Source organism: Brienomyrus brachyistius, chromosome 2 (assembly GCF_023856365.1).
Source record: "Brienomyrus brachyistius isolate T26 chromosome 2, BBRACH_0.4, whole genome shotgun sequence".
Lineage (NCBI taxonomy): Eukaryota > Metazoa > Chordata > Actinopteri > Osteoglossiformes > Mormyridae > Brienomyrus > Brienomyrus brachyistius.
Window position 1 is genome coordinate 30,964,049 of NC_064534.1, and position 27,891 is coordinate 30,991,939.

Below are 27,891 nucleotides of genomic sequence, written 5' to 3' on the forward strand. Positions count from 1 at the left end.
AATTTCTCCGCTTGTAACTTTCAGCTGCAGAGTACAAGGTTAAAACATGTCAATCTGATATATGGATGTTTTTTGAAAATGACCCATATTAGATACATCCGCGGGAGCATCGGGCATTGCACTCGTGTGGTGTTTTTCTACCAGCTGACCCTTAGTGCATCTTGTGCTGACTCCTTCCCTGCCAGGTCCAAATGCTCCTGAGATGGGCACCCCTGCTGATCTTATCCTTCCTTGAGCAATGCCAATATCACATGATCAATGTTGGTATCACATGAGCAATGCCAATATCACATGATCAATGTTGGTATCACATGAGCAATGCCAGTATCACATGATCTTGTTCACTATCACAAATCTCCAAATTTCATCTATTCATAACACATTCCTATATATATATTTATACATATAAAAGGGGAATTGTGTCTTTTTCAGTCATGCATTACAAAAACAGAAAAAAATATATGGTGGTGGAATTAATTTCATAGAGAAATAAATACCCAGTTCACTCTTCTGGTGACTGTGACGGATTTGCTTAATCTGCCGTTTGTAACATTCTGTTGACTCAGGAAACCTGTAATTTATTGCTTGCAGGTGCAATTTAGCACAGTTCTAAGGTAAATTTGTGTAGAACCCTCTTAGCGTAATGCTAGCGTTTCCGCACACATCTGGCGTGAAATACTTATATTGCAGAAAATTTGGTTGTGTTGCTTGCTGGCTGTTACATGCCGTAAAATCCCGTCGGCACTCCCCACACATTAACTCTGTTACTGCAAGGGCTTTGTGTCATGACCAGCTCTGGCTGCCGCTCTCCACTTTGACCTTCAGTGTGACACTTTGGCAAGCGAATCTAATGGCCGCCATCACTTTAGCTGTCAGCTGTTGACGCGTGGTCAAGGGAATTAATGGCCGCTGTTGGCATCTTGACGACAGATTGGCTGCGGGTGTGGGGTTTCCGTCATTTCGCTATTTGCGGTGGCATTAAACGGAGCAGGGTGCGGCTAGCATTCCCACACAAAAACCAAAGTTTGTCAACAGCTCAGGCAGAAAGCTACGTCCTGCTCATGCTTGGAAAAACCTTTGAAGGGCGTATCTTTTGTTGAGAGTGCCGACCAGGGACTTCTTCCTCAGCTCCACTGCGGCTTTGATGGTATCAGGGAAATCAGGGATGTTTGCCAGCTGTCAGCACCCATTTTGAGACATTTTAGAGCAGGTAAGTGGACACTTTTCACAAAGGGGAAGCGATCTGGCACTGGGCCTAATTTCCACACTTAAAATGGGGCTCTTAAGGTTTGGCTCTAACACATCACTATGTCTTTTACGTGACTCTCCAAGCCCGCCAATGTAACTGAGGGTAAACTGGTGCATTCGGCTGAAGGTGTATGTACGTGGATCCCAGATAAACATCAATAGCTGTGGAGCAGCCGACCATTGTGGGTGACAGAATAACAAATTGAAGCTGCCTTCTGTGAAGTGGGGAGGGGGGCGGGGGCTGATTGTGGCGTGAGGGGCTTACTTACCTGCGCACCCGCCGGTGACCCCGGTGCTTGGTCTCCCTGCCTTTGACGTGTCCATTCTTCTCCACGACATCCACCTCCACATCTGCTGGCCTCCCCTTCTTTTCGACTGCATTGTCCGCTTGGCAGGTCGACGGTTCAGAGCTGAAGGGAGATAAAACAGCCATTTATTTGCCTGCAGTGCCAAAGTATCCCTCACAATGCATCTCCCCTCTCACAGATTTAAAAAAAAATACAGCCTTTGTATAGAAGAATATCTCAAAATGACAAAAGTCTGCTGAAATATTCCAGCGGGAGAGAAAGGCACCCTGGGTATTGTCCTCATCTTGCAAGAATGTAATAGTGGAAAACAAAATCATTCATTTACTTTAGTGAGCCAGTTCGACATGTACGGAGAAATGAAGCAGGATTGCAAGTCATAAGGAGTCCCGAAGGACACCTAGAGGTGCAATTAGCAACTTTTTAAGGGCTAGTTACAGCTAGCAGCTGCATGATAACAAAGTGAAACAAATAACCATAGTCAGCCGAATCCTCAAGAGTAACCTGCTATATATGATATGAGGGAAGTTGCAGAGGGAGGCCATGCCATACCAAAATGGGGATCTGTGTGTTTATCGAAAAAATGTCAACTGGAAGAAATCCACAAAGTTGTATGAAATGGGTACAGCTTGCTTTAGCATTAATTTACCTCAGTGGGAAAAAATGCTATTAAATGACAAACACGTGGAACATTTCACTCAGATATCAGAAGCTAGATATTTTTGTATTATTTAAGCTGGTAGCAGCAACACTGCTGGAGGACATGTCAAAGATGGTTTCCGTAGATCCGGTACAGAAAGTACTTAATCAGAAATAACCACCCCCAAAAATGAGTTAAATTTAAAGATACATCACAACACAAAGCCAACTGTTTTTCAAACCAAGCCTTTAATTTTCCACTGATAAACAGTTTTATTTATAAAACCACCCAAGTATGTCAAATGATGTTATGCTATTTTTACTATAGCAATTGAGTCTTAAAATAACTGAACATTATTAGTTCAGTAATACAAGACTTTGACAGGAGCAACATTACCATAGCGTTTCCATAATAAGTTATTTGTTTGACGTTCTAAGCAGGGAGTATACCCACATACCCACACTGCTCATAAACAGTTTGTTTTTCCCATAATCCCTTGCAGACCTCCATAAATTTGGAGGTCAAATACAGCAGCCATTGAAATGAGCTGTCAATTGAAAAGCATCTGTTTACATGGCTGAGTTCCTCTGACATTTCCAGAATGATTTTTGCAGCTCTGGGTTGTCAGATATATCATGGTAGCTTGGCAAGGGCAGCCCGAGTGTTCAGAAGCAGTGAAGGAAACCCCCTCTTGTGGCCAGATCAGAGCTGAACTTATGACTGTTTTGTGGACATATACACTACATTTATTGTACAGTATCATGTCTGTGCACTTGTATACCTTAGTATTGGTCTCAATTCAAAAGCTACTACAGGAATGACCAGAAATACTGAAATCACAAGGCTGAATTTCTCATTCCGTAAGAGTTAGCCAACTAAATAATTAGGTCTTCTGTTTGAGAAAACTGCTAATCATCATGATGGTTGCATTATTTACAGTCGGACATAAACATTGGCCATATTTAGAACATGAATAAAATGCAGCCTTGCTTATCAAACTGTCAAAATAAATATATCAACAGCCAAGGTACCAATGAATTACTTTCAGTTGAGGGCTGAAGGATATTAACTAATTGTAAGCAATGTCCATAATATCATGCTTGCTGATCTTCAGGGTTCTCTGTGCAGATTTTGATTGACATATAGTAAATATGGGTATTGCAGCTCTCATTTAATAATGACGTTTTTGGTTTAGTTCTTAGGGGGTTATTAGGTTGGGTAAATATCTTTGTAATATATTAGAGACCCTTATATTTTTTAATGATATATACCCACACGATTCCGGGATAGGCTCCGGACCCCCCGCGACCCAATAGGATAAGCGGTTTGGAAAATGGATGGATGGATGGATATACCCACACTGGGGCGGCATGGTGGTACAGTGGTTAGCACTGTTGTCTGACACCTCTGGAACTTGGCTTTGCACCTCCACCAGGATTTTGTGTGTGGAGTTCGCATGTTCTCCCCGTGTCATCATGGGATTTCCTCCAGGTACTTTGGATTTCCCGCACAATCCAGAAACACGCTGAGGTTGATTGGAGGTGCTAAATTGCCCATAGGTGTGTGAGTAAATGGTGTGTGAGTGTGCCCTGTGATGGGTTGGTGCCCCATCCTGTGTTGTTTCCTGCCTTGTGCCCATAGGATCCACCCCACCCCCTCTCCCCCCAACCCTGAATATGACAAGTGGTTTCAGAAGATGGATGGATATGTCCACACCATTTTCATATGAGTCAGGTGTGACATTGTTAAGGGTTAGGGGTCACAGGTGAGAAAGTTGGAGAAAAGATCTCAAGAGCTATACCTGAAACATCATTCATCTTATTTTAATTGGTTGATTATATATTGGCAATTTCATGGGTCCATTGACCGTTGGGACCCCCGTATTCAGCTGTGATTTGGAGTGTGGACAGATGTGGCTGTTTGGGTTGAGGAACTGAGAGATCTGTCTGTGTAACAATGTTAGTATTGTGCAGATTGCTGGTGAAATCCTGGATGTGCAATAGCATCAGTGGCAGCAGTATTCATTAAGCAACAAAGAATATATCCATCCTTTAATTCATTCATTTTGTGATCCACTTATCCTATTCAGGACCACAGCGGGCCTAGAGCCTATCCCAGATGCTATGGGCACAATACAGGGAACAGCTCAGCATGGGACACCAACCAGGGCACACACATCATTCATAGACACACATTCACACCTAAAAAAGGCCTCAGGCTTTCCCATGGAACTTCAGATTCTGGCATGCTGTTGTTTTTTTTTTATACCTGCCTTGCATCCTGCCTCCCAGAGCCTGTTGTACCAGAAATGTTTATGAGTTACTGCTGGATCAAACCAAGGTATGTAGGAAGCCAACCAGGGCACCGATTGCTAATTTGAAAACCCATTTGCTGGATTACATTCTCACCGTGGGGAATGAGTTCACATCTCACATCTGTCATAGGTGAAGACACCCTTTAATGGTGTTCCCATCATTCTGGAATCCCGTTTTCTTTGTTCACGAGCGCAATCTTTTCAGTCTGTTTGCTTTTCAAATGCAAACATGTCAAAACAACTGCAAGCATCACCCTTGTGTCATAATTAGCCTTTTCTCTCCTAATTAAGTACCTTGTGACCTCGCCTATGTTACACCTACATTTGCATATGCATTAAGGTTGTTTACATAGACGAGAGGGCTCTGGGTGACATCAGAGGGGTCCTCTCCAGCGGCGGCTAATTCTCATTGACAATGCTCCACACGATCCGTTAATATCCCGCTGCACATCTCCATGATCTCTAACCGCTTTTGTGAACTCCATCTGAGACTTTTGAGACATTCCGATTCTCGAGATATGTTTAGATGCTGCAGTCCGAGTATGTAATTTGCATGAAGTGCTAAGCATCCTGATATAAAAGCAGACAGGTCGTCTTGGCAAATTACTGATCATCGTGACAATATTTTCACATTGTGTGAAAAGAGCATGATAATCTGAACATTAGAATCTGCACTTATCGTGGATGTATCTCTGTTTCATTTAGCTCTATTATTAAATGTTTATTTCTATATCCACAAATAGAATGTCCTTCATATAGTACAATCTACGATTTAAAATGATTTCGATGGTGATGGGTTTGTGTGTTTCTTGTTGGTGGAGAGTAGGTCTCTAGTGTCCTGGAGGGCATGTGCCAGTCACAACAGGCCAAGAGTGACCCCATCCCACCACGAGAATGTCGACACAGTGATGAGCAGGCAGTGGGAGGCCATCAGGGAAGCAGACGTGGGGATCACCCATGGAGGGTCTGTGTGTTATTTGGGAGCATGCAGTCTGAAGATGCTTACTCTGCTGACATTTACACCATTACTAGTAGAAGAACACTGACAGACACACAAATAAATAAACACAAAAGTCCAGACTTTCGAAAAGTGAATGCATCACGAAGGGTGAACAGTACCATGCTTTCCCGTGTTATATACATCCATGTATACTACTCGAAACAGCACTATCGATTAATTAAAAGCCAAACAATCTCATTCACAGCACAGTTCTGTTGTAGTTGACTATCTGTGTGTGACTCTCTCCAGCCTAAAACCATACATACACAGCATGTGGATTTTTATTTTATTTATTTTTTTTTTTTTTGGGGGGGGGGGGTTGTTCATGTTTTGTTTTGAGTCTCTGTGGTGTTTTTGGGAGCAGCCTCCCTTGCTCGCTGCTTTGGGCCGTCTGTCCACTCAGCAGATACCTCCCAGCTCTTTGTGAGTGTTTGGCAGCTTGAGAGCTTCCTTGATGAGAGCTCTGAATGAAATCGATTTCTCCATCACAGATGCACTTTCCTCGGATCAAACCGGGAATTTACGGCGGAAATTTTCAGGCCATGGCGGCCTGGATTTATCTCTCGGCCGTCCGTATCTCCTGTGCCTGTGAAAGATTTCGGCCCACTGGGATTGTTGGGAAGACACTGGGAAAGGGCTTGTGAGAATTAAGCTAGTAATAAAGAAGAACAAACATCGGTGATGTTGGTCATAATAAAATGAGACTGTATGTATCGATTATGCCAATCACTTCTGTAATCATACAATATGACAGAACTATGTAAGATAACTTATTAAGCCAACATTAATGGATTGATTCAACAATATCTGTTCTATACTCCAAACTTCTATTTGTATGGTTGTAGAATGAGACACGCACACGCACAGACACACACCCAGGAGCAGAGCAGTGGGAGGTGTGAGGCTATCATCCACTTCCTGAATTCATCCTGACAAAGCGAACTTGTAAATATTAGATCATACAAGCGATGGTGCAAGATAAAATGAAGATTTTCTTGTTTCGGTTTTGATCTGGATTCGGATGAAGTAATTGCTGGCCCTGTGCGTGGTTTCCTCCATCTGCTGCCTTCCAAATGGCCTGCTTACCCTGTGAATTACCCATTCTGTTTGACAAAATATCCAGAGATGGGGTTTGTTTGCACAGAGAGCCTTTTGAGGGGGAGGTAACCCATACGTAAGTGATCAAATGAGTCAACTCTCCTTCAAATCAGCAATCTTACAAGATTCATTTTACCTCTGCAGAAGCTGGACAAAGATCTTTCTTTTCCTGAATTCCAAAATGTTCTCATTGTCACTGGTCAGGTGATAAAAATGTGGGTTTTACCTATATTCTGTAAGAGTTCACTGCTCTACAGTGACACCCACTGTCAGCTGAGTGCTTCTCAGCAAACAGTGCTTTCCCAAAAGGGATGGTGTATCGTCTAGTGAAGGCTATGGCTCACACATGAACACAGGAGTCTCTCTTAGTGGACATGGTGAAAGACCGTCATACACTGGGCTGATGTTGAAAGGGATGGTCAAAGGATAGCTCTGATTATATACCACAGAAATAACCAAGCTAATGAACATGTTCTATCCACACACAACATTACAGACCATATGATTCTGGATGTGCTTTCAGATAATAGCAAGTCACAGGAGCATGGGGGGGTCTCTTAAAAGACCAGATAAGGAACGAGAGGGGAAAAGCTAGCTGTCCACCTTCATAAATAATAATAATAATAATAAATTTTATTTATATAGCGCTTTTCAAAAACTCAAAGACACTTACATAGGACATAGCAGAGTAAATAGATGAAATAGACAAAGCTACCATAGTCTCCTTACCAGAAATGCCTTCAGTTCTCGCCTATGAGGTAAAATAATTATTTTAATGACATTTTCGACTAAAAGAGTCATCAAATAAACTGACAATTAACAGTGATTTACATGAATGCTTTTTCCCTCCTGCCCTGTGCCTCACACAAGCCCATGAGGCATTTACAATCTCCTTCTCACCCCCCGGGGCAAACAGAACGGGAGGGAGGGTGCTGAGGCTGCTGGGAGACGACTAATTTCGGTTGCCATGCCAGCAGCACGTGAGACGGTTTATTTATACTCGTTTCAGGTGTCTCCCTGTGCCGTGTCTAATAAAGCTAATCAGGGATAAGGGGACAGGATATTGCTGGTAAACACCAATAAAGCCTTCCCTTTGAGGGGCCTGTCATAAACTGCAGATGCACAATCGATAAATTCGACAGGGCATTCAGAGCTAATCTCCTCCATTTTTAATTTGCTGATCGCAGTGCGTTTTCTTTCAATGCGAAAAGTTGATTGTCTCTTAATTCTTTTGTTACTATGTAGAGCATCAACGGGATGCTTGCTTGGGGGAGAGGGGGGGGAGTAATTTTCCCTTGATGTGATTTTTGAAATGTGTGTGATTTTTCATTATTCGCGACCACTTTGCACCGTAATTAAAATAATCTATCTGTCACTGCATAATGGGGGACAGTTTTAGATGCCATGGTAACCACTGAAGATGGGAAATCCAGTATCTCTGAGAGAAATTGGGAGGATGGGGGAGAGGAGACGGATCCTCCGGTCATAATGTGGGAAGCGGCATTCCGCATCAGGGAACGAAGGGCCAAGCACCCACATGACTCTCTGGAATGTGCGGGAAATGGAGTCACTGCATGAGGACTGGACCACACCCCATTATCTCTGGATCGGAGTCATTTAATCAGAACCGGCCCTGTGAATGAGGTGTGATAGGGGATGGGGTCACTCCCAGTCCACTCCCGTCCCAAAAAACTGCCCCTACTCCATTACAAAAGGGGGTACATTGGGACTTAACCCAAACTGCTTCTGGGGCTCTGTTCTGAACAACAGCTCCATCTGATTGTATAAGATGTGATATATTCTGGGGTGTTAAAGTGTGATTCCAGCCCTAATGGAGAGCCTTCATTTCTGTTGTAAGCACTTTCTGTCTTGGGTCTCTTGTTCCAAAGCCCCCAAAGTACTGAACAATTAGCCAGCGCTAACAGTTTAGGGCACCTGTTATGTCTCTATATGTCCTTTGCGATTTGAGTCACCTACAGTCATTAACAGAAGGGAGGAGCCGCAATTAAGCCAGGGAAGGAGGGATGCGGCTTTCGGGAGCCTTGGTGTGCTAATTAGTCGACACACGTTGCCCGTGGCGGAGAGGAGCGCTCGCCACACTTGGGGATGTGGGGAAGTGTTCTGTGCATTAACATGGTGAGGAAACACTGCAGATGCACAAAGCCCACAGTGAGAATCACAGTTGAGTATGAGAGGCGGCTAATGTCATGGTGGTGGAACGCTGCTGGCATGAAGTGGCAGTAATGAGGCCGCTGGGATTTTGTTCCTTGCACCGTGCTACCAGGAGAGACTACTGTCACTGCCGACATGTTGCAAACTATTGATTTTCATGAGCCTGGACCGGAAGGTTGCTGGTTCATATCCCCTAGCCAGCTGAGCAAAGCCCTTAACCCCAAACACAGCTCTGGGGATTAAATGGCTGACCCTGCGCTTTGACCACAAACTTGGCGTTCACCTGTATGCGTGTCTCTCCCATAGGAGAGCAAAAGGGACAGGTGAAATCAAAAGAATTCCTACATAGCTGAACTCATATTTGTTCAGGTGGCACATAAAAGTATAATCATTATTATAATTTACTATTTTAACTGATTCGCTTTACAATACTCGTACTTTACAAGTATTGGCAAGGGCAATACTTTGAAGCCAGCTAGTAAACTTGCAAAGGTATTTCTCTTTAAATTTCACACCAATTTACCTAAACCATCAAAATATAGGAGTATCCAAAATGAACAGAGAAGGTTATTTTACCTCTGCCTGGCTGATTTTGGAATCTGTTTCTGGCAACGGATAATATTTTTTTACTCTTGGAAAGTTTTGGCCGGTTCTGATTAATATAATTTTTAATTCAAATGTAACGAAGTGCTTGTTAACTTTCGGTTCTTACTAGTAAAATGAGATACAAATAATGGATTTGAGATTAAATGAAATGGGGGAAAATCTTGAAATGCAACTGAATGTGGTGAATATATTAGATGTGTGTTTGTATCATTATAAGGGGATCCTGTCGCTGTTCACCCATCAGCCCGTCAGACCTGAAGCTCCCAGGATGGAGGAGGAAATCGGCTTGTCTCCCTGACTCCATCCCGGCCTGGTAGTGCTTCAGACTGATCAATAATAATTACCAATCTGCCGACAATCACCTCAGAGGAAATTACAAACATGTGTTGGGAGAACACCGACGATATGAGGTTCATTAGATGTCTAGACCGAGAGGCAAAAAGAAAAACATAAAAATCAGCCCCCTGCATGTCTGACTCCTGTCTGAATTAATGTGCCGCCACACAGCTCTGCAATCTCAGTCTCACGCCATCGCTGAGCACGACGGTCGTGTCTTTTTCGGGGTTTAGACGATGAAAGTTAAGCACAAACCCCCAGCTCTGTGGTCCATTATAATCACAGTGATCATCTGCTAGGGGTGACCACATGGATACCGGACCCAGGGGACCAGGTGGTGATATATAGTTCCTGGGAAAACCCAGCAGAATACATCTGCTGTCATGCTAACTGACTTTTTCAGTGACACATCCCCCAAAGTAAATCATCCAAGAGGATGCAAATGCTGAAATTGACAAGGTGAAATTGCACGCTATTCCCTTAGGCGAAGCCCCGGGACAAATGCGAGCACGAAACAGGGACAGTAATGCAAGCCGGCGAGGTGGAAGGCTGCTTCTCCCAGAGAAAGAGATGAAAGAATACAGCTTTAAAATACTCCCAGCTGAAGGAAATAAAGGGCATTGGGGTGTAAAAAGAAAAGGTTAAGTAAAAACACACAGTGGACATCGCAAACTCATTAACTCCATCGCACTATTAATTGGCTTTGTCAACCGTGCTGCTCGCCAGGGCTGTTAAAACTCGTAAAATGAAGAACAAAACCAGGATACTTTAGATTCAATGTCTGTTCCTTCAAAAAAGGAAAAGCAGCTTGTTTAAATTCTGGTGCAAGTTCTCCTTTTAAGCGAATTAATACCCACCTGTCTGTTCTCACATCTGTTAAGCTGAATAAGGGAATGTCAAAGAGCTTTCATGTAAAAATTAGAGAGAAATCTGGGGGAAAATGGCTTTAGAACATGTTTGAGGATGGTTTTCATAATTATGGAAGTGTGAGGATAAAACAGATTAATATCTAATGTCAGGATTCATTTCTTTATCATGGAACGTGCAGCATATTTGCTGCCTTGCCCTCAAGCTCAGCTGGACGCCTCCGCATCCTAAAACCACTTCTGTGTGGGATTGTTTGTGTCTCCATTCTGCCCTGTTAAGGCCTGATGTGACGTTTCACTTTTTATTGCAATTTGGGGAGAATAAATGCAGGATCGATGGCAACACTTGACTTGCTACTAGTTTCATAGCAACCACCAAACCTTGTTAGAGAGTCTTGCCCATAACGCACCATTTTTCCCAGTTGCTGTAAAACCTCAGGGATCCTAAAAATGAATCTAGAACATTCCATGCTATGGCAGCACACTGACATTCGACTGCAGATGGTGATGCAACACACTTCCTTTCCTTTGGGTTTAGTCACTTAACACATTTTTCTGAAAACTACTTTGTGTTATTGCCCATTAGGTGAATTTGGTTACATACGTTATTCAAGCATAGTGGTTCCCTTTGACCCGAATCAGAAACCTCCTGCTTTCAAATGAAGGACCTGATCTAACAGACTACCTGACTCTCCAAAAACTGTGGTCTAAGATATTAGACGAGCACCACAACAGCAGTACTCTTTGCCATTAAAGAAATCAATGGGCTGAGGATATGCTTGGTGAGTCTCCTCTGACCTGTGCGAGACTCTCCCCACATTCTGATTATCAGAACTCGCCCATCAACATTCACTCTAAGATTCACTGCATGGTAACCATCAGTATGGTCTCGGTTTTATTCAAATGCAGCCATAATGAAAGCTTGCGATGTTTAGGGACTTTAGCCTATCTGCTCTGCAAAAGGCATGAATACTTGCAGGACTCAAAGAGCAGTCTGGGCAGGTAAATAGGCTGCCCTGCAGGAGTCCTTTGGTGTGGGACGTGATTGCATGTGTAATCTCTCTTGGCCGCCTTCTTCAGCGGTACGTTACAGTCTGCTGATGATTCACCGCCTAGCAGGGCTGGAACCGAGCGTCATTCGTTAAATCCGCTCAGCATCACTGGGGCTGTCATAGCCCTGCTCTCTGTCACATTAACTGTAGTGCTCTGTCTGAGACATTAGGGAGGAAAACCTGGCAGAATTCTTATGGTTAAAATCATTTTGGAGAAGCACGGTCTCATTAGAGAACGGTTCATTGTAACATACTGTATATGAGACTATAAGTCAATATATAAAGTGACAGTTATAGCACAATGGTTACGCGAGACGCTGGGTTTCATGTAGCACATGAACTGTCAGGGTGAGACACTGCAACACCACAGCACAGGTTTGGGTGAGCTCTTGTGTTACCATGGTGATGGATCACGAACCCTGTGCCAGCAGATTATTCAGGTTATGAAATGCAGCTGATCTGGGTTGGACTAATTACTTTGCTGTGGGTAACAGGGTCAGCTGGGTGGATTCAGGGAACAGCAGAGAGTCTGACTGTCTCTCTCAACAGTCTCCTGTAGATCACAGCCACCCCTATCCTGCCTCTGCTTTGATGGTCTGAATCACTATCTTCATAAAATGGTCTGAAACATCTTCATAAAATGTTGGATTAAGTACATAAAACAAAAGCCATTGCAAAAGTAAGGGGAACAGAATATACCCTATGACACGCGACGCCCTTCGGTTCCAGAACAGTGTGCCCCTGTCCCCCGTCACTGCAGAAGGAGCTCATGAATATTAATACCCAAACTTGTGCACTAAAAACAGGGCGTTCCATAGCATATGCTTAAAGCTGCCATATGAACGCACTAAATTCAAATTAATTATCTTTCAGGCTTCCCTGGCCAAAATAAGTTTGGTTCACTCTTATTGAATTACGCAGAAGAAGGACTAACACAATGCTAGGAGTTGGGGGAGAATCTCACCCCAATACGGCCATCACACATTTAACACCCCCACCCCCCCCCCTACTCTGGAGATGTTCTTGGGATGACAACATGAAGCCAGAACAGATGGCTCGGGTTGGTTTTTTTCGGAGGTCTCCATGGCAGATCGAGGCACGACTGGGTACTGCCCCCTCCCCCATCCCCCCAATTTGTAGCCACCAAAACAGGTATAGCTAAAAGTCATGCTTTGCCAGGTACGTATCCCCCTTTGAGAACCATTACAATATGGACTAGCAGGAAACAACATAACACAAATAAATTCAAATCAGATTAAAGGCTGATAAGCTCTATGTTGTTTTAAAGTTACCCATTTTGTGAGATTAATAAATGCAAACACTGCATTTGAGTTTATTGAATAGTCATCATATATGTTAATCTTATCTTGTATTCTAATTTTTCATTTTGTTCTTAAGAGCAGCAGATTCGTTCTTCATGAAGGGTAATGTAAAAATGCCTTTACGAGTGCCAAGATGTGTTATTGTGACTTTGTGCATCCCAAGAGAGGTAAATTTAATTGGCTTGGTACATGTTTATGTTTGTCCCTGTTTTTCATACAATTTTTCTGTGGATGTTTCATCAGATTATCTTTGAAATAACTGCCAACACTTCTCAGATAGGCCAGTGTAATTATACAACGCCTGGTGATGAGGAAATTCTGCAGGAGCGAGACAGGGAGCCCGGGGCATCGAGGGCAAGGACGTACTTCATCCACTGAGCCTTGAATTACCCAGAATCCTCAGGCCGACACCCTGAGTTCACAGGCTTCCTTTGTTCCCAAAGCCTGGCTGAGACGGATCTCACAGGCCCTTCCTAGTAAAATGGAGAGGTTCTGTCAAGCCCGTTACAGCTACATGCTGCCATGAGCCAGGGCCATTGCCAGAATTTTTTAAATACTGAGGTCAAAGTGTTAGTCCTTTCTAGGTATGTTTCGCAATGGACTGTGGGTATCGGAGAATCAGCAAAAATACTGAGGACGTGATCTTGGTGTCCTCAGTGGTACATAAGATCATAGCCATAACTTATGAGCAGGTTTACAGTCAAAGTCAGCTCCTAATCAGCTGCTACTAGGTTCAGCGCTGACTAGGCCCAAGTTCACCAAAACACAAGGCTATTCTCACATGAGCTACTTTCTGACAAAACAGCCGCTTTAAAGAAAACGTGGTTCCTGAATGCATTAATAGTTAAGATTCAACAACCTATAAAAAAATGCACAGCCTTCCATTTTCTACTCAACTCGATTTTATGATAGTTTAAAACGTTTATGGTGTTTGCTTACATAGTGACAACAGTCTCAACATCCTTAATTTATTCCCAGTATATTCAGCTGCATTATCATTTGTAATTATTCATTATCTAATCCATGACATCATTTTCTTTGACTGCAAACTTAATCTGCATACAAGTCAAATTTCGTTATAAGTCTAGTTTAAACTAATTAACTGCTCTTTGTACCCCAGCAGTAAAATACTATCCATTTATGAGCTGGTATTAATATGCATTTCCTTGTGGCACTTTGCTCAGTGCTTATGGTAATATATGTCAGGAATAACGAGATCCAATCAGTGTACACCCACACGCTAATCGCAAGGTTGAAAACATGGACAGAGTCAGCCAGAAGGAGACAGTTCCTAGGAGGAAGAAAAACAGTCACTTACTACTTTAAGAGAATCAGCCCTGATTTGCACAAATGAATCAACACTGTATCAGGTGAAAAATTTCAGCGTGGGCTTGTGGTCCTCTGGAACACTCTGCATGGTCGCATCCATAGCCGTTTAAATGAAATAGTTTATTATGCTTTTCTGTTTGGCTCCTGCTACCAACACATTCCATCGTGACGGAATTCATTTTCATTTCAGATAAAATAGAATTCCGAAGGGTGATTCGAAAAAATGACATTTTTATGAAGAGAGCTACACTGTCTGCTATTCCTGCCCCCAGTTTACATTTAGGGGACTGTATCATGGGAATAGGACAGCTCGACTTGACGAGTGGGGTGCGGAGAAATGTCAACTATTAATCTGCTAGGCTGACCAAAGGCGGCCAATATACGCCTTGCAATAAATGTGAAATGTGATGGTTTGGTCTTTCGTTTGTCCCCGCTCGATATCGGCAGTGACACTGTGGGATATTAGTGAAGCCCCGGGGTGGGGGTCGTCTTGTGGATGAATGTGTGTGACTGATTATTCCCCCCATAACACCATCAAAGACACATGAAGAGGTGGCGTGCGCTACACTAAGCCCATGTTTTTCGGCGTATGATGCTCCTCCTATGCAAAGCTTTTTTGAAATAGGACTGCCTGCTGTATTTCCACATGAAATGGACCAGGAACTATTTTGGGGCGGCCAGGAACTTCCTGGCATGATAGGTGAGGATAAATGGGGCATTTTTTTGGACACCGCGGCCTGCTGGAGAGATTTAAAAAGAGCCTTGGGAAATGGAAGGTATTATTCACGATTCCTTGGGAGCACGGCAGAGGCTTGGCTGGGATTGATGGAGATCTGACAGAGAAGAGACTCGTTCTGGTTCCCGCAGCTACCTGGTTAACAGCGATTTGTCTTTTAGCGAGCTCCGGGTTTCCTGTTCTCCTTCTTTTGTAACATTCTCAATGGTTTGGATTCCCATTCTAACGTTGGTTGGAAAAAATCTTCCCGAGAGAGACGGGGCTGATATTCTTATGCTCATTATCGTACCCTTCGTGAGAGCAGTTAAGGATGGAATAGGACGTTTACAATCCCAGGCCGGCCGAGGATACATTTTTCAGTCAACGCAAGCTGAGGACAAAGATGATACTGAAACCTGCAACCTGATGTCACCTAGGACTTTCTCTGTAGCAAGATGATGAGTTATTAAGAGCTAATCAGCAGATTTTACGAATCAAGTGTTTTTGCTTCTCTATTAGCTGCTCTCACATGAAATGTCAGGCTGTTTTTGTCACGTGCAGAGCAGAGCTCATTATCAGTGGAAGACTGGTATTGGACAGGGAGTTCCACGTTATGATTGCCATGGGGTGAAGGATTAAGCTGTCGTGTCTGGAATGGAACTGGGGAGAATCGACAGAGCACTGGAAGTCAGAGGAGGTAAACTCCCAAGTTCCCTACCTGCTCCAAGATCATTTGCCGTGGCTCTGAAGAAGAGCTCATAAATTAAAGCATAGTCTCATGGGGGAAACTGGATTATACATTCATGGGTATCCATGATTATGGTAATTATGAGAGGGGAGGGGCACGGCCATCTCGGGAGGGAAGGTCCGGAGTCTGGGGTTGGTTGTATTGAATCAGCTGGCTAGTTTCCTTCCTGCTGGCTCACCCTGCCATCGCTCTTACTGATGAACAGGATGCTAATGTTGAATTTGCCAGAAAATTCCAGCGTGTTATAACAGGCGGGTGCGGTCATCGGCACGCCCACGCGAGCGGGCACTGCCAGCTCAGCGCCCGTCTGCCCTCCCAGCGGGTGCTGCCCGCATGCCTTAAGGTATGGCTGCATGTCCCCAGGTGGAGACAGATGGCTGAGGTGGATCAACAAAGCCACCTCCGGGCAGTGAGTGGGGCGCCCGGCTAGCAGGATAGGAACAGGACTTCCGCACCACCATCTTCAACCTTCTGTTAGCCCCCCCCCCCCGCAAAGGCCATCGCCCTCTATGGTTATCTCTGACATTAAAGATCTAAATTAATTTAACAAACGTGCATTGCCATGGACATCTCAGGACATACAATTTAAGCAAGATTAAAATTAAAAGGCAAATAGTAGCAACACTCTTACATGTGCATGCATAAGGAGCGTGAAAGTGAATAAAATAAAGTGCCTGAAAAGTTAATTGCTGAGCTCTGGTTTCTGGGTTGGGTCTCAAACTGGACTAATGAGCTGGAATTCTACCATCGACTGTCCGTACTTTAAAAAAAAAAAAGATGGTTTGTGTAATAGCTGTAGCTTAAGAGCAGCTCGGAGAGAAAGGCAGCAATGTCAACACCCCCCCCCCCACCGAAACTCACCCGCTTCTCACCCGCTTCTCACCCACTCAGCGTACAGAGACACTTTGCTATTAAAAACAGCTCGTTAAATTATTCATTATAAACTCATGACCACCACATTCCCTTTAGATGCAGGAGATGAAATACAAAAATGTATTTGTCGTCTGTGTGTGTGTGTGTGTGTGTGTCTGTGTGTGTGTGTGTGTGTGTGTGTGTGTGTGCGTGCGCCTCTTCATATCTTCATGCGGAGAAATGGAGAAAGAGGCAGTAATGCCGGTAAAGCCGACATCCCCCAAAGGACGAGTACAATCTTCTTTTGCCAAGTTCTGTTTTCCATTGGTATCTGCCCCGGCTGTAAGCACTAAAGCCAGGAAGCAGCTCTTCCTTTAAAGGGATCCTGGCAGCGTGATTTCAGAACAGCCTGGATGAACAGGTGAAACATCTCCGGGGTCTTTCATCTACTGCCTCTCAGGCTGTTGATAATCCTGCACACCCCCACCCCCCCCCCCCCCCCCCCCCCCACCCTCAATCCCTTCTGACCACCTGTCCCATGTAAGTGCCAGAAGAAGACGTAACTTTGTGTTCTGGGCCACACCTGAGCGGCCCACAAGGGAGCTCCAGGGTAACCGTGGAAGTCCAAGATCGCTGCTGGTGGGCGTGGCCTAAGGTGACCCTGAGTGACAGATGTGATGACCAGTATCAACCTCCACATGTGTGACTTTAAATACCAGTCCTGGAAGCAGCAAGCTCCCTCCACACCAGGTGGCAAAAGTAGATTAGACACGAGTGCCTGATGAAATGCCTTGACAGGCTGAAAGAAGCCGAGTGTGGAGCAATTTCAGGGGAACAAAAGGGGATTGGGGGTAGTTTTGATGGCAGGTTTTACAAAAGTAAACCCACATCTGATATGAAAAGCTGAAGTGAAGACCAAGTATAGTACTCTCTGGATCAGAAATCCCACTGCCTCCAAGGGATTTGGAGAAATCATTTCCTCCAGAGATCATCATTCCTGCTTTAAAGCTAAGAGAGTCTCTCCTCCTTCATCCCAAAGGGTCAAATCATCCGTGAGATCCCCGTGTCACTAGTTTCTTTGGACACAATGTTTGCTGCAGTAGAGGATGACCAAGGTCAAAGCTCACCCATGTTTGTATCGTTTTCCCCCCGTCAAGAGAAACAGTGACTGTCCTCAAAGTCATTGAGAACAAAGCCTTTACCATGCCTAATAAAATGACAACCACTCCCTCCAAACTACCTTCCATGATATTTAATGCCCTATCAAAGAAAATCCCATTACCTTTTTATAGGAAGGGAGGGTTTATTGAACTGGTCAGAGAGCCCCATGTTCTCCAGAGATGTGCTACACACTCAAGGTCAATTGTATTATTTGTTATTTATTAATATATTCCCCATGAACCTAAACACCGAGAAGAATATATCAGCTTCTGGGATCTTCCTTCGTTCCCTTATAATCGTTCGATTTACTGCTATAAGCCCTATCGTGTGTTTCCGTAGGGAATTCAATGACATTGTACAGGTTATTGCGGGGGACCCTACAAACTCCTCATAGGATTCCTGTCAATTGCAGTGAAGAATTTTCAAAGACGTTTTTAATATTGTATCCACAGGGATAGGCGCGATGTAGGCGGGTGATGATGTCATTCAGGGTGCGTTTGAAGGGGTTGGTTATGTGCCAATCACAGGCCACGCAAGGCCAATGTTAAAATGCCAATGAGACCAGGGCACACTATAAGAAACTCAAGTTAAAATAATTTCCCAAGTTAAACTGTCATCTAAGCAGAGCTTAAACCTGATAATCCGCTAATCCGTTTAGCTGGCAGAGGTGGTTCTGTCTTGATTAATGGCCTTAAACACAGGCACATTCACGCTCCGCTTTATACCTGCCACTACTCAGCCTCAGCTAATGAAGCTGATCTTCTCTCCTCCTCCGCTGAGGGTCAGGAACTAAAGCGGATTCACTGGGGTGACACTTCGATCGAGAGCGGGACTTGCAGCGATTCCCTCGAATTTAAATAATTACGGTGTCACAAGAAGTCTTCCGGAAACATCGCGGGGCGCCTTGACCCCTGAAAACGAGCCAGAATCCTCATTCGGAAAGCGTCAGCGGCTGGGCTATAAGCGCCCGTGATGGCGGGCCTGAGAAAAAGGCCGCCCAGACAGAAAGGGGGAAGCGTCTCGGTGGGAGTCGTTTTCATGCAGGTAGTAAACAAGGGGAGCGTGGAGGTGATGCTGGTTTCTGAGGCAACGTCCCTCCAGGGATCCTGCATGTGGGCGGGAAGATGATATCTGAGGAAACATTCCTCCTCCACACTATTCTCCTCAGTCTCCTCTGGCGCTCGGTGACCTTGAGGTCGCCACCTGCATGTTGACGGATTTTAGCGCGAGCAAACAAGTGGCCTCCCGTCCATGCAGGTCTGTGGTGCAAAGCACCACATCAAACACAAAATCCACCAACTTAACATGAAGCACAACAGCATGGAGAGGCACCAGTGCTGCTGCATCCCCAGATGTCAGTCAGGCATGGGAAAAAAGAGAGAAACATTCGTTCAATATATATTCAGACCGAATCCAAAGGGATCTTTAAAAAAGCATGTAATAGTAATCCCACATCGTATGTGACCAGCGGTTATTTTACTGCCAGTTTTGGCTACAGACCAGTTGCGAAGCTTTTCGATGTACGACTACAGAGCAGGCGATCACTCGTGAGAGGAGTTTCGCTGGATATCGAGCAGGCTGCTCACACGAGCTCAGGTCTGGAGGAACGATTCAGGTGTAACAAGAATCGGAATATCTTTGGAGCATAAACATCTCAGCTTTCTTGGCAGGAAGCTACTGCCCTTCCGACACAAGCAATCGTCACGCTTGACGAAAAACCTGGCACACAAATGTATATCAATGAATGCTTACAGAAAGAATCAGCGATGGCAACGACTGTGATGGAGGAAAGTAAAATTCCAGCACCGACGGCTGTCAGTGATAAGGAGTGGTAAGTAGAGGGAAGACTGAATATTCAGCACGGCGGAGAAAGCTTAACTGCTCCAAGGCTTGGGCGTCGAAACTCATTAAACCGGGACAAAGATGGCATGAACCTACTGTGCTCAGATCAAAGCCGCCATAATTCATCCTAAGCTGCCCCTTCAACCCAAATCCACAGTGTTATAGGGGCTGAGTTTCAGACCCAAACATCTCATGCAAGATTAAAAAAAAACAAAACTGTTTTGAAAAACTTCTGTAATGAAGCTTCTTCTAAGATGATTTAATTAACACTTTAATTGAACTGTTTGATTAAACGGCTATACTGAAATGCTTCAGACAGCCCAAAAAGGATGAAAACTGATAAATGATCCTTTAATATACAGTGTATGAAACAGATACTGAACATTGGTAAAATTTGTTTCATTTTTATTTTCATTCAGAGCTTCAGAGCAACTCAAAAATCCAAACTAATTAACTCTGGATGCAGGGAAAGGGCATACAGACAGAGTATCTTACTGACTGGCATCCTAAGCTTATTGTAATTGATAATGACAAAATGCAATCACTCTTTCATTAAACTAACGATTTTAGTATCACTTTTGTTTGAATATCTCGGGCTCTTGTGTAACATCCATGTCTCTTAACGTCTGTCGTGAAGCAGTGAAAAACAGAAGAGACTCACACGGCACAGTAAATTCATTTAACATCTCCACCTGCAAATTTTTTCCAATATAACAAGCATTAAACAAAAATGAAGCAATTATCTTCAACCTGGCAGCGAAACTGCGGGAATTTAAACACGATCCAAAAGGGCAGCCATATTGGGATGTCAAGTGATCAGAATGAATGAGGTAGAGTAATTCTTTGCTTGAATTTGCTTGAATAAATTGTAACATCTAACTGTGGTAATAGAGTTTAATAGTTGCTCTCTAAATCTCAGGGGACTTTTAATTTAGGAAAAAAGCATGGTTTTCTATGAGATATTGCAACAACAATCCGCTACTGACAAATACGTTAAGCAAGTGGCTGATGTTTGAGAACTGAAACATTTATAAATAAAATGGGGATGCAGAATGCTGGTATGAATGACCAGCTCCTGGTCTGAATAGCAGCCAAGCTGGTAAGTGTGGGAAATATTTATGTTTAAGGCATTTGGATGAGAAGCAGGCTGCGCAGGGCTGGATGGGGGATATGCTCGGACTGAACTGTGACTGCCGGGGCACATTACAGATGTTAGAACTTAGCAGAGTTAGCCATGAGAAACATCCCATCCACTTCCAAAAGAAATATTTTATTTTCTGGCCAAAATAGAAATAATCACATCAGGAAATAAAATAATGTATTTCTTTAAAGGCTTTAATGTTTGTCCTGGGGGTGCTATTGAGGTAGTCAATATGTAGCAACACAAAAAAATCTGACTCTGCTGCAAGAGAACATTAAAGTTTGTGAATTTATTTACGATACGCCCACACTGTGAAAGGGTGCAAAAAAATGGAAAAAAAAGGAATATTTTAAAATCGAAAAAAAAACTTTAAGAAATGACGAGGGACGGCTAACTTTGCTACCCGTGTGCACCCATGAAACCCAGTTAATAAACATCAGGGGCTCTTATACGAATGTTCAAGGTTATTGTGGGCATATTGAAGCCGGGTTCGTCCAATCCTCATGTGTGCCACGCCCCCTGATTATCCATGTGTGCTTCCTCAATTGTGCCCAGCTGTTCCTGGTTATTTTGACTTGTCTTCTCTATATCAGTCCACATCTTGTCCTTTCCAGTGTTGGTCATTGATGTTACCTAATGTTAGATGATGTCCTGTTCTCCCCGTAGCCGTCTCCCCCTTAATAAATCCCCAGTCTTCCCCGCCTTTTGCCTGCCTGCCTCGTCCTTCCCTGCCTCCCTCCTGCCAGCCTGCCCGTCGCTACCCTGCGAACTCTAACAGGTGGCATCTGCCCATCATATGGCTAGAGTACAAGAAGACAGGGGAGAGTGATGATCAGTGTGGTGATCAGCGCATTACGGCCCCTTATCCAAAAATGTGAGCCAGCAGAGTTACTCTGTGAATGCTGGGACTTCAGTTATGAGAACGGGGGTCATTCTGCTTGAGTGGTGAGAGGGGAGGGCAGGGCAGGGCTGGGGGGGGATTGAGAGAAATGAAAAACGAAGGGGAGATTAAGATGAGGAAGGTCATTCAGGCTTGAAATGATTTAATTTCAGTGACGAGAGGCTGACTTTGATACGTTTGCATTTTGACAATGCAGCGGTGTCACTTTGTGGGCTCAGCCACCCCAACAATGTAGCATGAACCCAGAAAACAAGCCTGGGGGGCAACTTTATCACATGGACTAAATGACTACATATACATGATCGTTAGCGAAGACAGATTATTTGCCATGTCTCTTAAAATATAAGCGATATGCTTTTGGTGGGAAGCTGTTTAACTCTGGTAAGATGTCTCTCAGCCCTCCTCCATTACACTCGGTTCATTTTCCCAGAATGCCCCCGAGAGGACCATGCATGTTTAATGAGGCACAGGTCTTGCAGCAGCCCTTGTGACTTCTTGACCTGTATGTATGATTGTTGTTCTCCACAGACCTCTGAAATCTGACAGGTCAACGAGTCTCCACTACTCCTCACCGCCAAAGCAGTGCTAATCCTTCTCGTAATGAGTATGTCTCTTCGCGTGTTGATCGGGGAGTCTGCCCTTCCCTCCACACCGAAATTGGGGCGATTCAGTCTCCTTGTACTTCCCTCCGGCTGATTTAACAGTGTCTCATCTCAAACTTGTGAGGTGATACTTAAAGAAGCCAGTTCACTCTCAATATGTTGGTAACCAATCATAGAATCACCTTCAAATTCATATTACATTTATATCACATTATTTTTATTTGTACGTACAGGGAAATAGCCATTAGCTACCCTGCGCGTGTTCAGTAGGTTCTTACTTCAGTTCCTAGCAGAAGGTCTTTTTCTAACGTTTCCCATAGCTTGAGGCCCCTGCTTTTGTTTATTTTTTTGTGTTCTTGTGTCCTTTTGCTCCTGTTGTTCCTCTCTGTTTTCAGAAGACCAGCTCCATTAAAGGCCCGAAATGAAGCCCATTCCCCATTCTCCCATGCAGCAAGTGGCTTCAGTGTAATTTGTATGCTTGTTGCCTCATTTGTATACTTCCTCATTTGCATACACCTTTTCAGTTTCAAGCATCCTGGGTAGCAGTCTTCCAGTATTTGGCTGTCACCCCCCTGCAAAGGGCCCTATTTACTCCAAGGGCTTAAAGACGAAGGGGTGCACAGAGACAGCAATATCATGGCCCCATCAGAAAGATTAGTTACCTCCACCACAATTATCATTAGAGGAAGGGAAACTATTTAATCTTGTTTTCTCTTTTTTTTTAATTGTTAAAGTTTTTGTGGAATGCCTTTCATCCTCAGACGTTTGGTTTTTTAATTAACAGTGGCCGCTGGTGTCCTTTCTACAAGACAATGTTTTGTTTTGGTCTCCAGGGGACAGCGACAGAGGACACAGCTCAGACAAAAACCCTGATGATGTGCTAACAAGCATTAGGTTAATCTAAATGCAGGATTTCATCCCTGAGAAGACTTTGTTTCGGGCTTCATCACATCATTCTCCTGAAGCCTTTGGTACTCTATAAGGTTGACATTAAAGACATTGATTCTCAAACCAGGCCGAAATCAGCTGTGATTCTCCTTTCAGTCATCCACAGTTTTTTCATTTGAGCTTAATCTAACTGCACTCAAAGCAGAATAATATCCCCACACTTCAAATTACTACCTTAGATTTTTATTAAACTGATTACATATTCTGTACTTTGTTCGTAATCAAAGAAGGTACTGGGGATTTTTAATAGCCTGGGGATAGCACAAACGGGATAGCACAAATAGGATCACATGAATGGGATCGCACAAATGGGATCGCATAAATGGAATAGCACAAATGGGATAGTATGAATGTGATAGCATGAATGGGATAGCATGAATGGGATAGCATGGATGGGATAGCATGGATGGGATAGCACAAATGGTAAAGCAGGAATGGAATAGCATGGATGTGATAACATGAATGGGATAGCATGAATGGGATAGCACATATGGGACAGCATGAACGGGATAGCATGGATGGGATAGCATGAATGGGATAGCACAAATGGTAAAGCAGGAATGGAATAGCATGGATGGGATAACATGAATGGGATAGCATGAATGGGATAGCACATATAGGACAGCATGAATGGGATAGCATGGATGGGATAGCACAAATGGGACTTCACAAATGGAACAGCAAAAATGAGATAGCACATATGGGATTGCACAAACAGGATAGCAAAAAATGTGATCACATATTGGGATAGCAGAAATGGGATCACACAAATGGAATAGCAAAAATGTGATCACATATTGGGATAGCACAAATGGGATCACACAAATGGGATAGCACAAAATTAGATTGAACAAATACACAAATTCTACTGTATAAATATAAGGGGGTAATGATAATGTTTGTTTTATCCCTGGTGTATGTTTGTGTTTTTCAGTGAAGTTGATGTTATGCAGACAATAGGAGATCGACAGTTTCTTTGATATCCTGGAATACATCTGGGAAGTGCTTCCTCTAAGAAATAACAAAGATCTGGAAATGTTAGTCTGGAGTTGGGGGTAAAGAATGAGAGAAAACTCAGAGGTCAAGAGTTTAAAGGTCTGGGAAGGTGCAGAGTGCTTCAACCAAGCACTGCCTTCCCATTCAGTTGATGATCCTTTGTGTAGAAAGAAAGAGAAAAGAAGACATCTGCTCTAGAAGACCCGTTTCACTTGGAGTAACTGAGACCCTACCACCCTCTCTGGAAGACACTCCCTGTCTTCCATTTCACATTAAAAGTCCCCTCCAGTATCGCCCTCCTAGAGCTCACTGTGCCACCTTCACTTTTAACAGGAAGATGGTCCTGCAAGTGACCCAAGTCACCTCTGACATCAGAACAATGATGTTCACATTTGTGTTGCTGTTTAACCTTCCCAATGAATTCACTGACATATTACGCAGGGAGCTTAGAGAGTGCTCACTGTGCATCAGATTCCAATTAAAAATGCATCAGAGGACATAATTGGAGCTGCTTAATGTTGACATTTGCAGCTAAGACCACAAGAGAGTAGATGTAGCTGTGATATGAAGCTTTTCGCCTCTCTGAAGTGTCCTGTCATCAAAGGTGAATCATGGGACTGCTGCCCTGGATTATAAACACCCCAGGTGAGGACTGGTTCCAGTGCTTGTAGACATCATTTCCACTTGAATCGCACAGCTGACATCCAAGATGTGCTGGCGTCATCCATCATCGTGCCCTTGTCGGGCGTTCACTCGAAAACCAGACATTTTCAGCTCTCAAAAGTTCACAGAAGAAAGACTTGCATCAGTGAGGAAACAATCTCACATCAAGGACCGGAAACAAACCCACAGATAAGATCTTAATTAGCAATCAACACTAGGGGTGGAAAGCAAAAGAAGAAAAAAACAAATGGCAGTACTAATAAGGGCTTTCATGCTGCTCTGCTAAGGATATACTGTGAAAGCTCCGAGGCTTTTAAGGGACCTCAGCCCTCGGTAAAAATGACATGGCCTTGACGGTGACATTTGAAAAAAAAAACCTCATTTTGTTACTGTGTATTAACTAATGCCACAGTCTGCTTTATTTGTGACTCATCACCACGAAATGAGTCTTAAGTCGCACTGGTACAACTGCACCCATAAGACTCATTTCGTGGTGACCGGTCACATTTCAGGAAAAAGAATCAGCACATGGACTCTCAGTGTCTGTCTCTTCTGTAAAAGCCTGGTGATCAAAAAAGCCTACATTCGTATTCGTAACCGTGTCATAACGATGATAAATAAATAATTACTTTATTACTCTATAATTCTCAGCAAGACATGCATACATAGGCAAACACAACATATTTTACACTACATAAGTTTATCAAAAAGACACGGGGCTTTCTGAAGAGAGACATCACACCTACACAACTGGGTTTTTCATGCTTTCCCATCTGTGTGCCAGGCGTTTGCATGGAGGTTGATTATGAGTGCGTACATTCTCTATGATGGACTGACAATCCATTCAGGGCTTATCTGCAATAGCCTCCAGGTCACACTGTGCAGGAGCGAGCGGTTAGAGAATGGGTGGGTTCCTTCTTAATTTTAACACACTATACACTAAATTATGCACTAATTCAGCTACCAGAAATTAATCTATTTTGTTTATGCACCCGGCCTAAAATGGCAAAGGACTGTTTAACTGCCAGCACATATGATTTGTACACACTGCTGAGAATGACCAATGTGACCAATGACCGTGCTGTCAGCTAGATGCCAAGCAACCCACTCAACCGTCAACATGACTCTCCTCCGAGCAGCTCTCACTCACCACCACACCCCGAGTCACAGGGATGGTGCCTAAAACAGTAAGGCAGGGGTGGCCAATCTTATTTGCAAAGGACTGGTGTGTGTGCAGGTTTTTGGGGTAACCTTTAGGGCAGCTGTTCAAACCCAGATGTGAAAACTATTCAGTTCAAGTTATTTTTACACAACGCCTTTCACAAGATAGTCACCCCAAGGCATTTTACATGGGTGTGTTGTGATACATCACAGCATCATTAAAACAGAATAGTACAAAAAGCAGAAAAGAAGAGGACGAATAAATGAAAGTAAGAAAGCTAATCAGCCAATCAGTCCTCTAATTAGTAACTTACGTAATTTTGGAGTTGCTACAAAAACCCGCATACACAACGGCTCTTTCTGGATAAGACTCTTCATTTCAAAATTAACTTCGTAAAAATAATTCTGCTGAAAACTACATCTTCAAAACAACAAGGCTTTATCGATTGACTAAATTAATAATTCTCTGATTGCATGAGCCCACATTCCACATAGATCATTAAGTCCTGGACGCATTATATATTTGATAATATTCATAACTAACATCTGTGGTTACACCTAAAACTGCTTTTGCCTCTAATTAAGAGAAGATGATTTTTTGGAAGCAGTACACAGTATCGTCTGGACCGCGGTCCAGGAGGACTGAGGATTTCCTGTCAAGCGAGAACACCAGGGAGTGCATGCGGGGCCACTCTGTGGCATCCCCCACCCCCCTCTCCCAGGCCGAGGATGAGATCAGCCTCACGGCACTCTGGCAGACACTCTGTTGAAGCATCATGAGAAGAAAGAGGTTTTTAAAGGGCAGAGCAGAGCACACCCCGGCCGCAAACAGCCCCCCCTCCAGCATTACAGGAGAACTCTCGGCTCTCGGGAGCACTCATTCAGCACACTGGCTTGCCGTGGCCAGCCTCCTGCAGCAAAGTTCAATTTGCGTTCGCAGTTAGGGTGTCGAACCAGCCAAAGGATGTCCTTAATGTTCACAAACATGAATTCAGAGCTTTCACAAAGATACAAAGTAAAATTACGCGTTCCTGCTTGATTTCGGTGATGAAAAGATAATTACAGTGCCGGGGTGTAGGATAAAAGGCTAAATGTTGTTTTCCTCCAATACATATTTTCATACTTTATGTAACGAACATGTGTCAGCTTTCATATTGCAGCTTTATAAGAGCGTGGTGGGTGGACCAAAATCACACGGAGCAAATAAATTAGGAATGAAGGACGCTCATCTTATCGCTTCTATTTAAACAGCTGTGTTACCAGACAGCATGCAATGTGAGGACAGGTGGATTGTCTTTGTGATCCGGGTAAAAAAACATTCTGAAAGTAAGCAATCAGTTGTGATTGTCAACAACACAGCGGCAACGATTGATTAGAAAATGGGTTGGGGTTTTATGTCCTCTGCGGCCATTGATACTCCAGGCCAGAGGTCAGGTGCTCATCGGAAATTCGCAGCAAAACCGTATAAGTGTTATGTGGAATGACATACCTCCCGAATACACATCAGAAGGCGTCAGGATTGTGAGAAGCTCATAACGGAGTCTGGTAACGGAGTAACCCAAACGGAGAAAATAAAGAGGCATTTTGGTTTAAGAAAACACAGAAACAAACTAGGACTGATCCAGGGTGTGTTGGGGAAGAAATAAACCAAAGGGCACGCCTAGATCTAGGGACTGATGGGACTGATCCAGGTCACTGTGTGTGAAAATCGACTCAATCAACACATTCCCGAGGCTGCCGACCTCTGATCAGTCCTCTTATCAGTCCTGAGGCCACCGGCCTCTGATCGATCCCAGTCCGCCGGCCTCTGATCGGTCCCAGTCCGCCGGCCTCTGATCGGTCCCGAGGCTGCCGGCCTCTTATCGGTTCTGAG

The 27,891-nt window shown here is 43.8% G+C and overlaps 1 protein-coding gene and 1 long non-coding RNA gene across 6 annotated transcripts in view; one reads left to right on the top strand and one right to left on the bottom strand.

Moving 5' to 3' along the window:
- srrm4 (serine/arginine repetitive matrix 4) overlaps nucleotides 1-27,891 on the bottom strand; it is a 50,651-nt gene that overhangs the window by 20,112 nt on the left and 2,648 nt on the right. For all 4 annotated transcript variants that reach the window (XR_007385442.1, XR_007385440.1, XR_007385439.1 and 1 more), the window contains exon 2: nucleotides 1,518-1,658. Coding sequence is in view for 1 of the 4 variants with exons in the window: in XM_048995803.1 (XP_048851760.1) it covers nucleotides 1,518-1,658 (141 nt within the window). In the remaining 3 variants the exon portion in view is untranslated. The remainder of the gene's footprint in view (nucleotides 1-1,517; nucleotides 1,659-27,891) is intronic.
- LOC125720521 (uncharacterized) lies at nucleotides 994-23,272 on the top strand. 2 transcript variants are annotated; one of them, XR_007385488.1, is made up of 3 exons: nucleotides 994-1,210; nucleotides 5,334-5,471; nucleotides 23,084-23,272. It is a non-coding gene; the product is annotated as an uncharacterized LOC125720521 (long non-coding RNA). The 2 variants fall into 2 exon arrangements; XR_007385487.1 differs by lacking the exon at nucleotides 23,084-23,272 and adding an exon at nucleotides 5,999-6,220 and having other exon boundaries at nucleotides 996-1,210.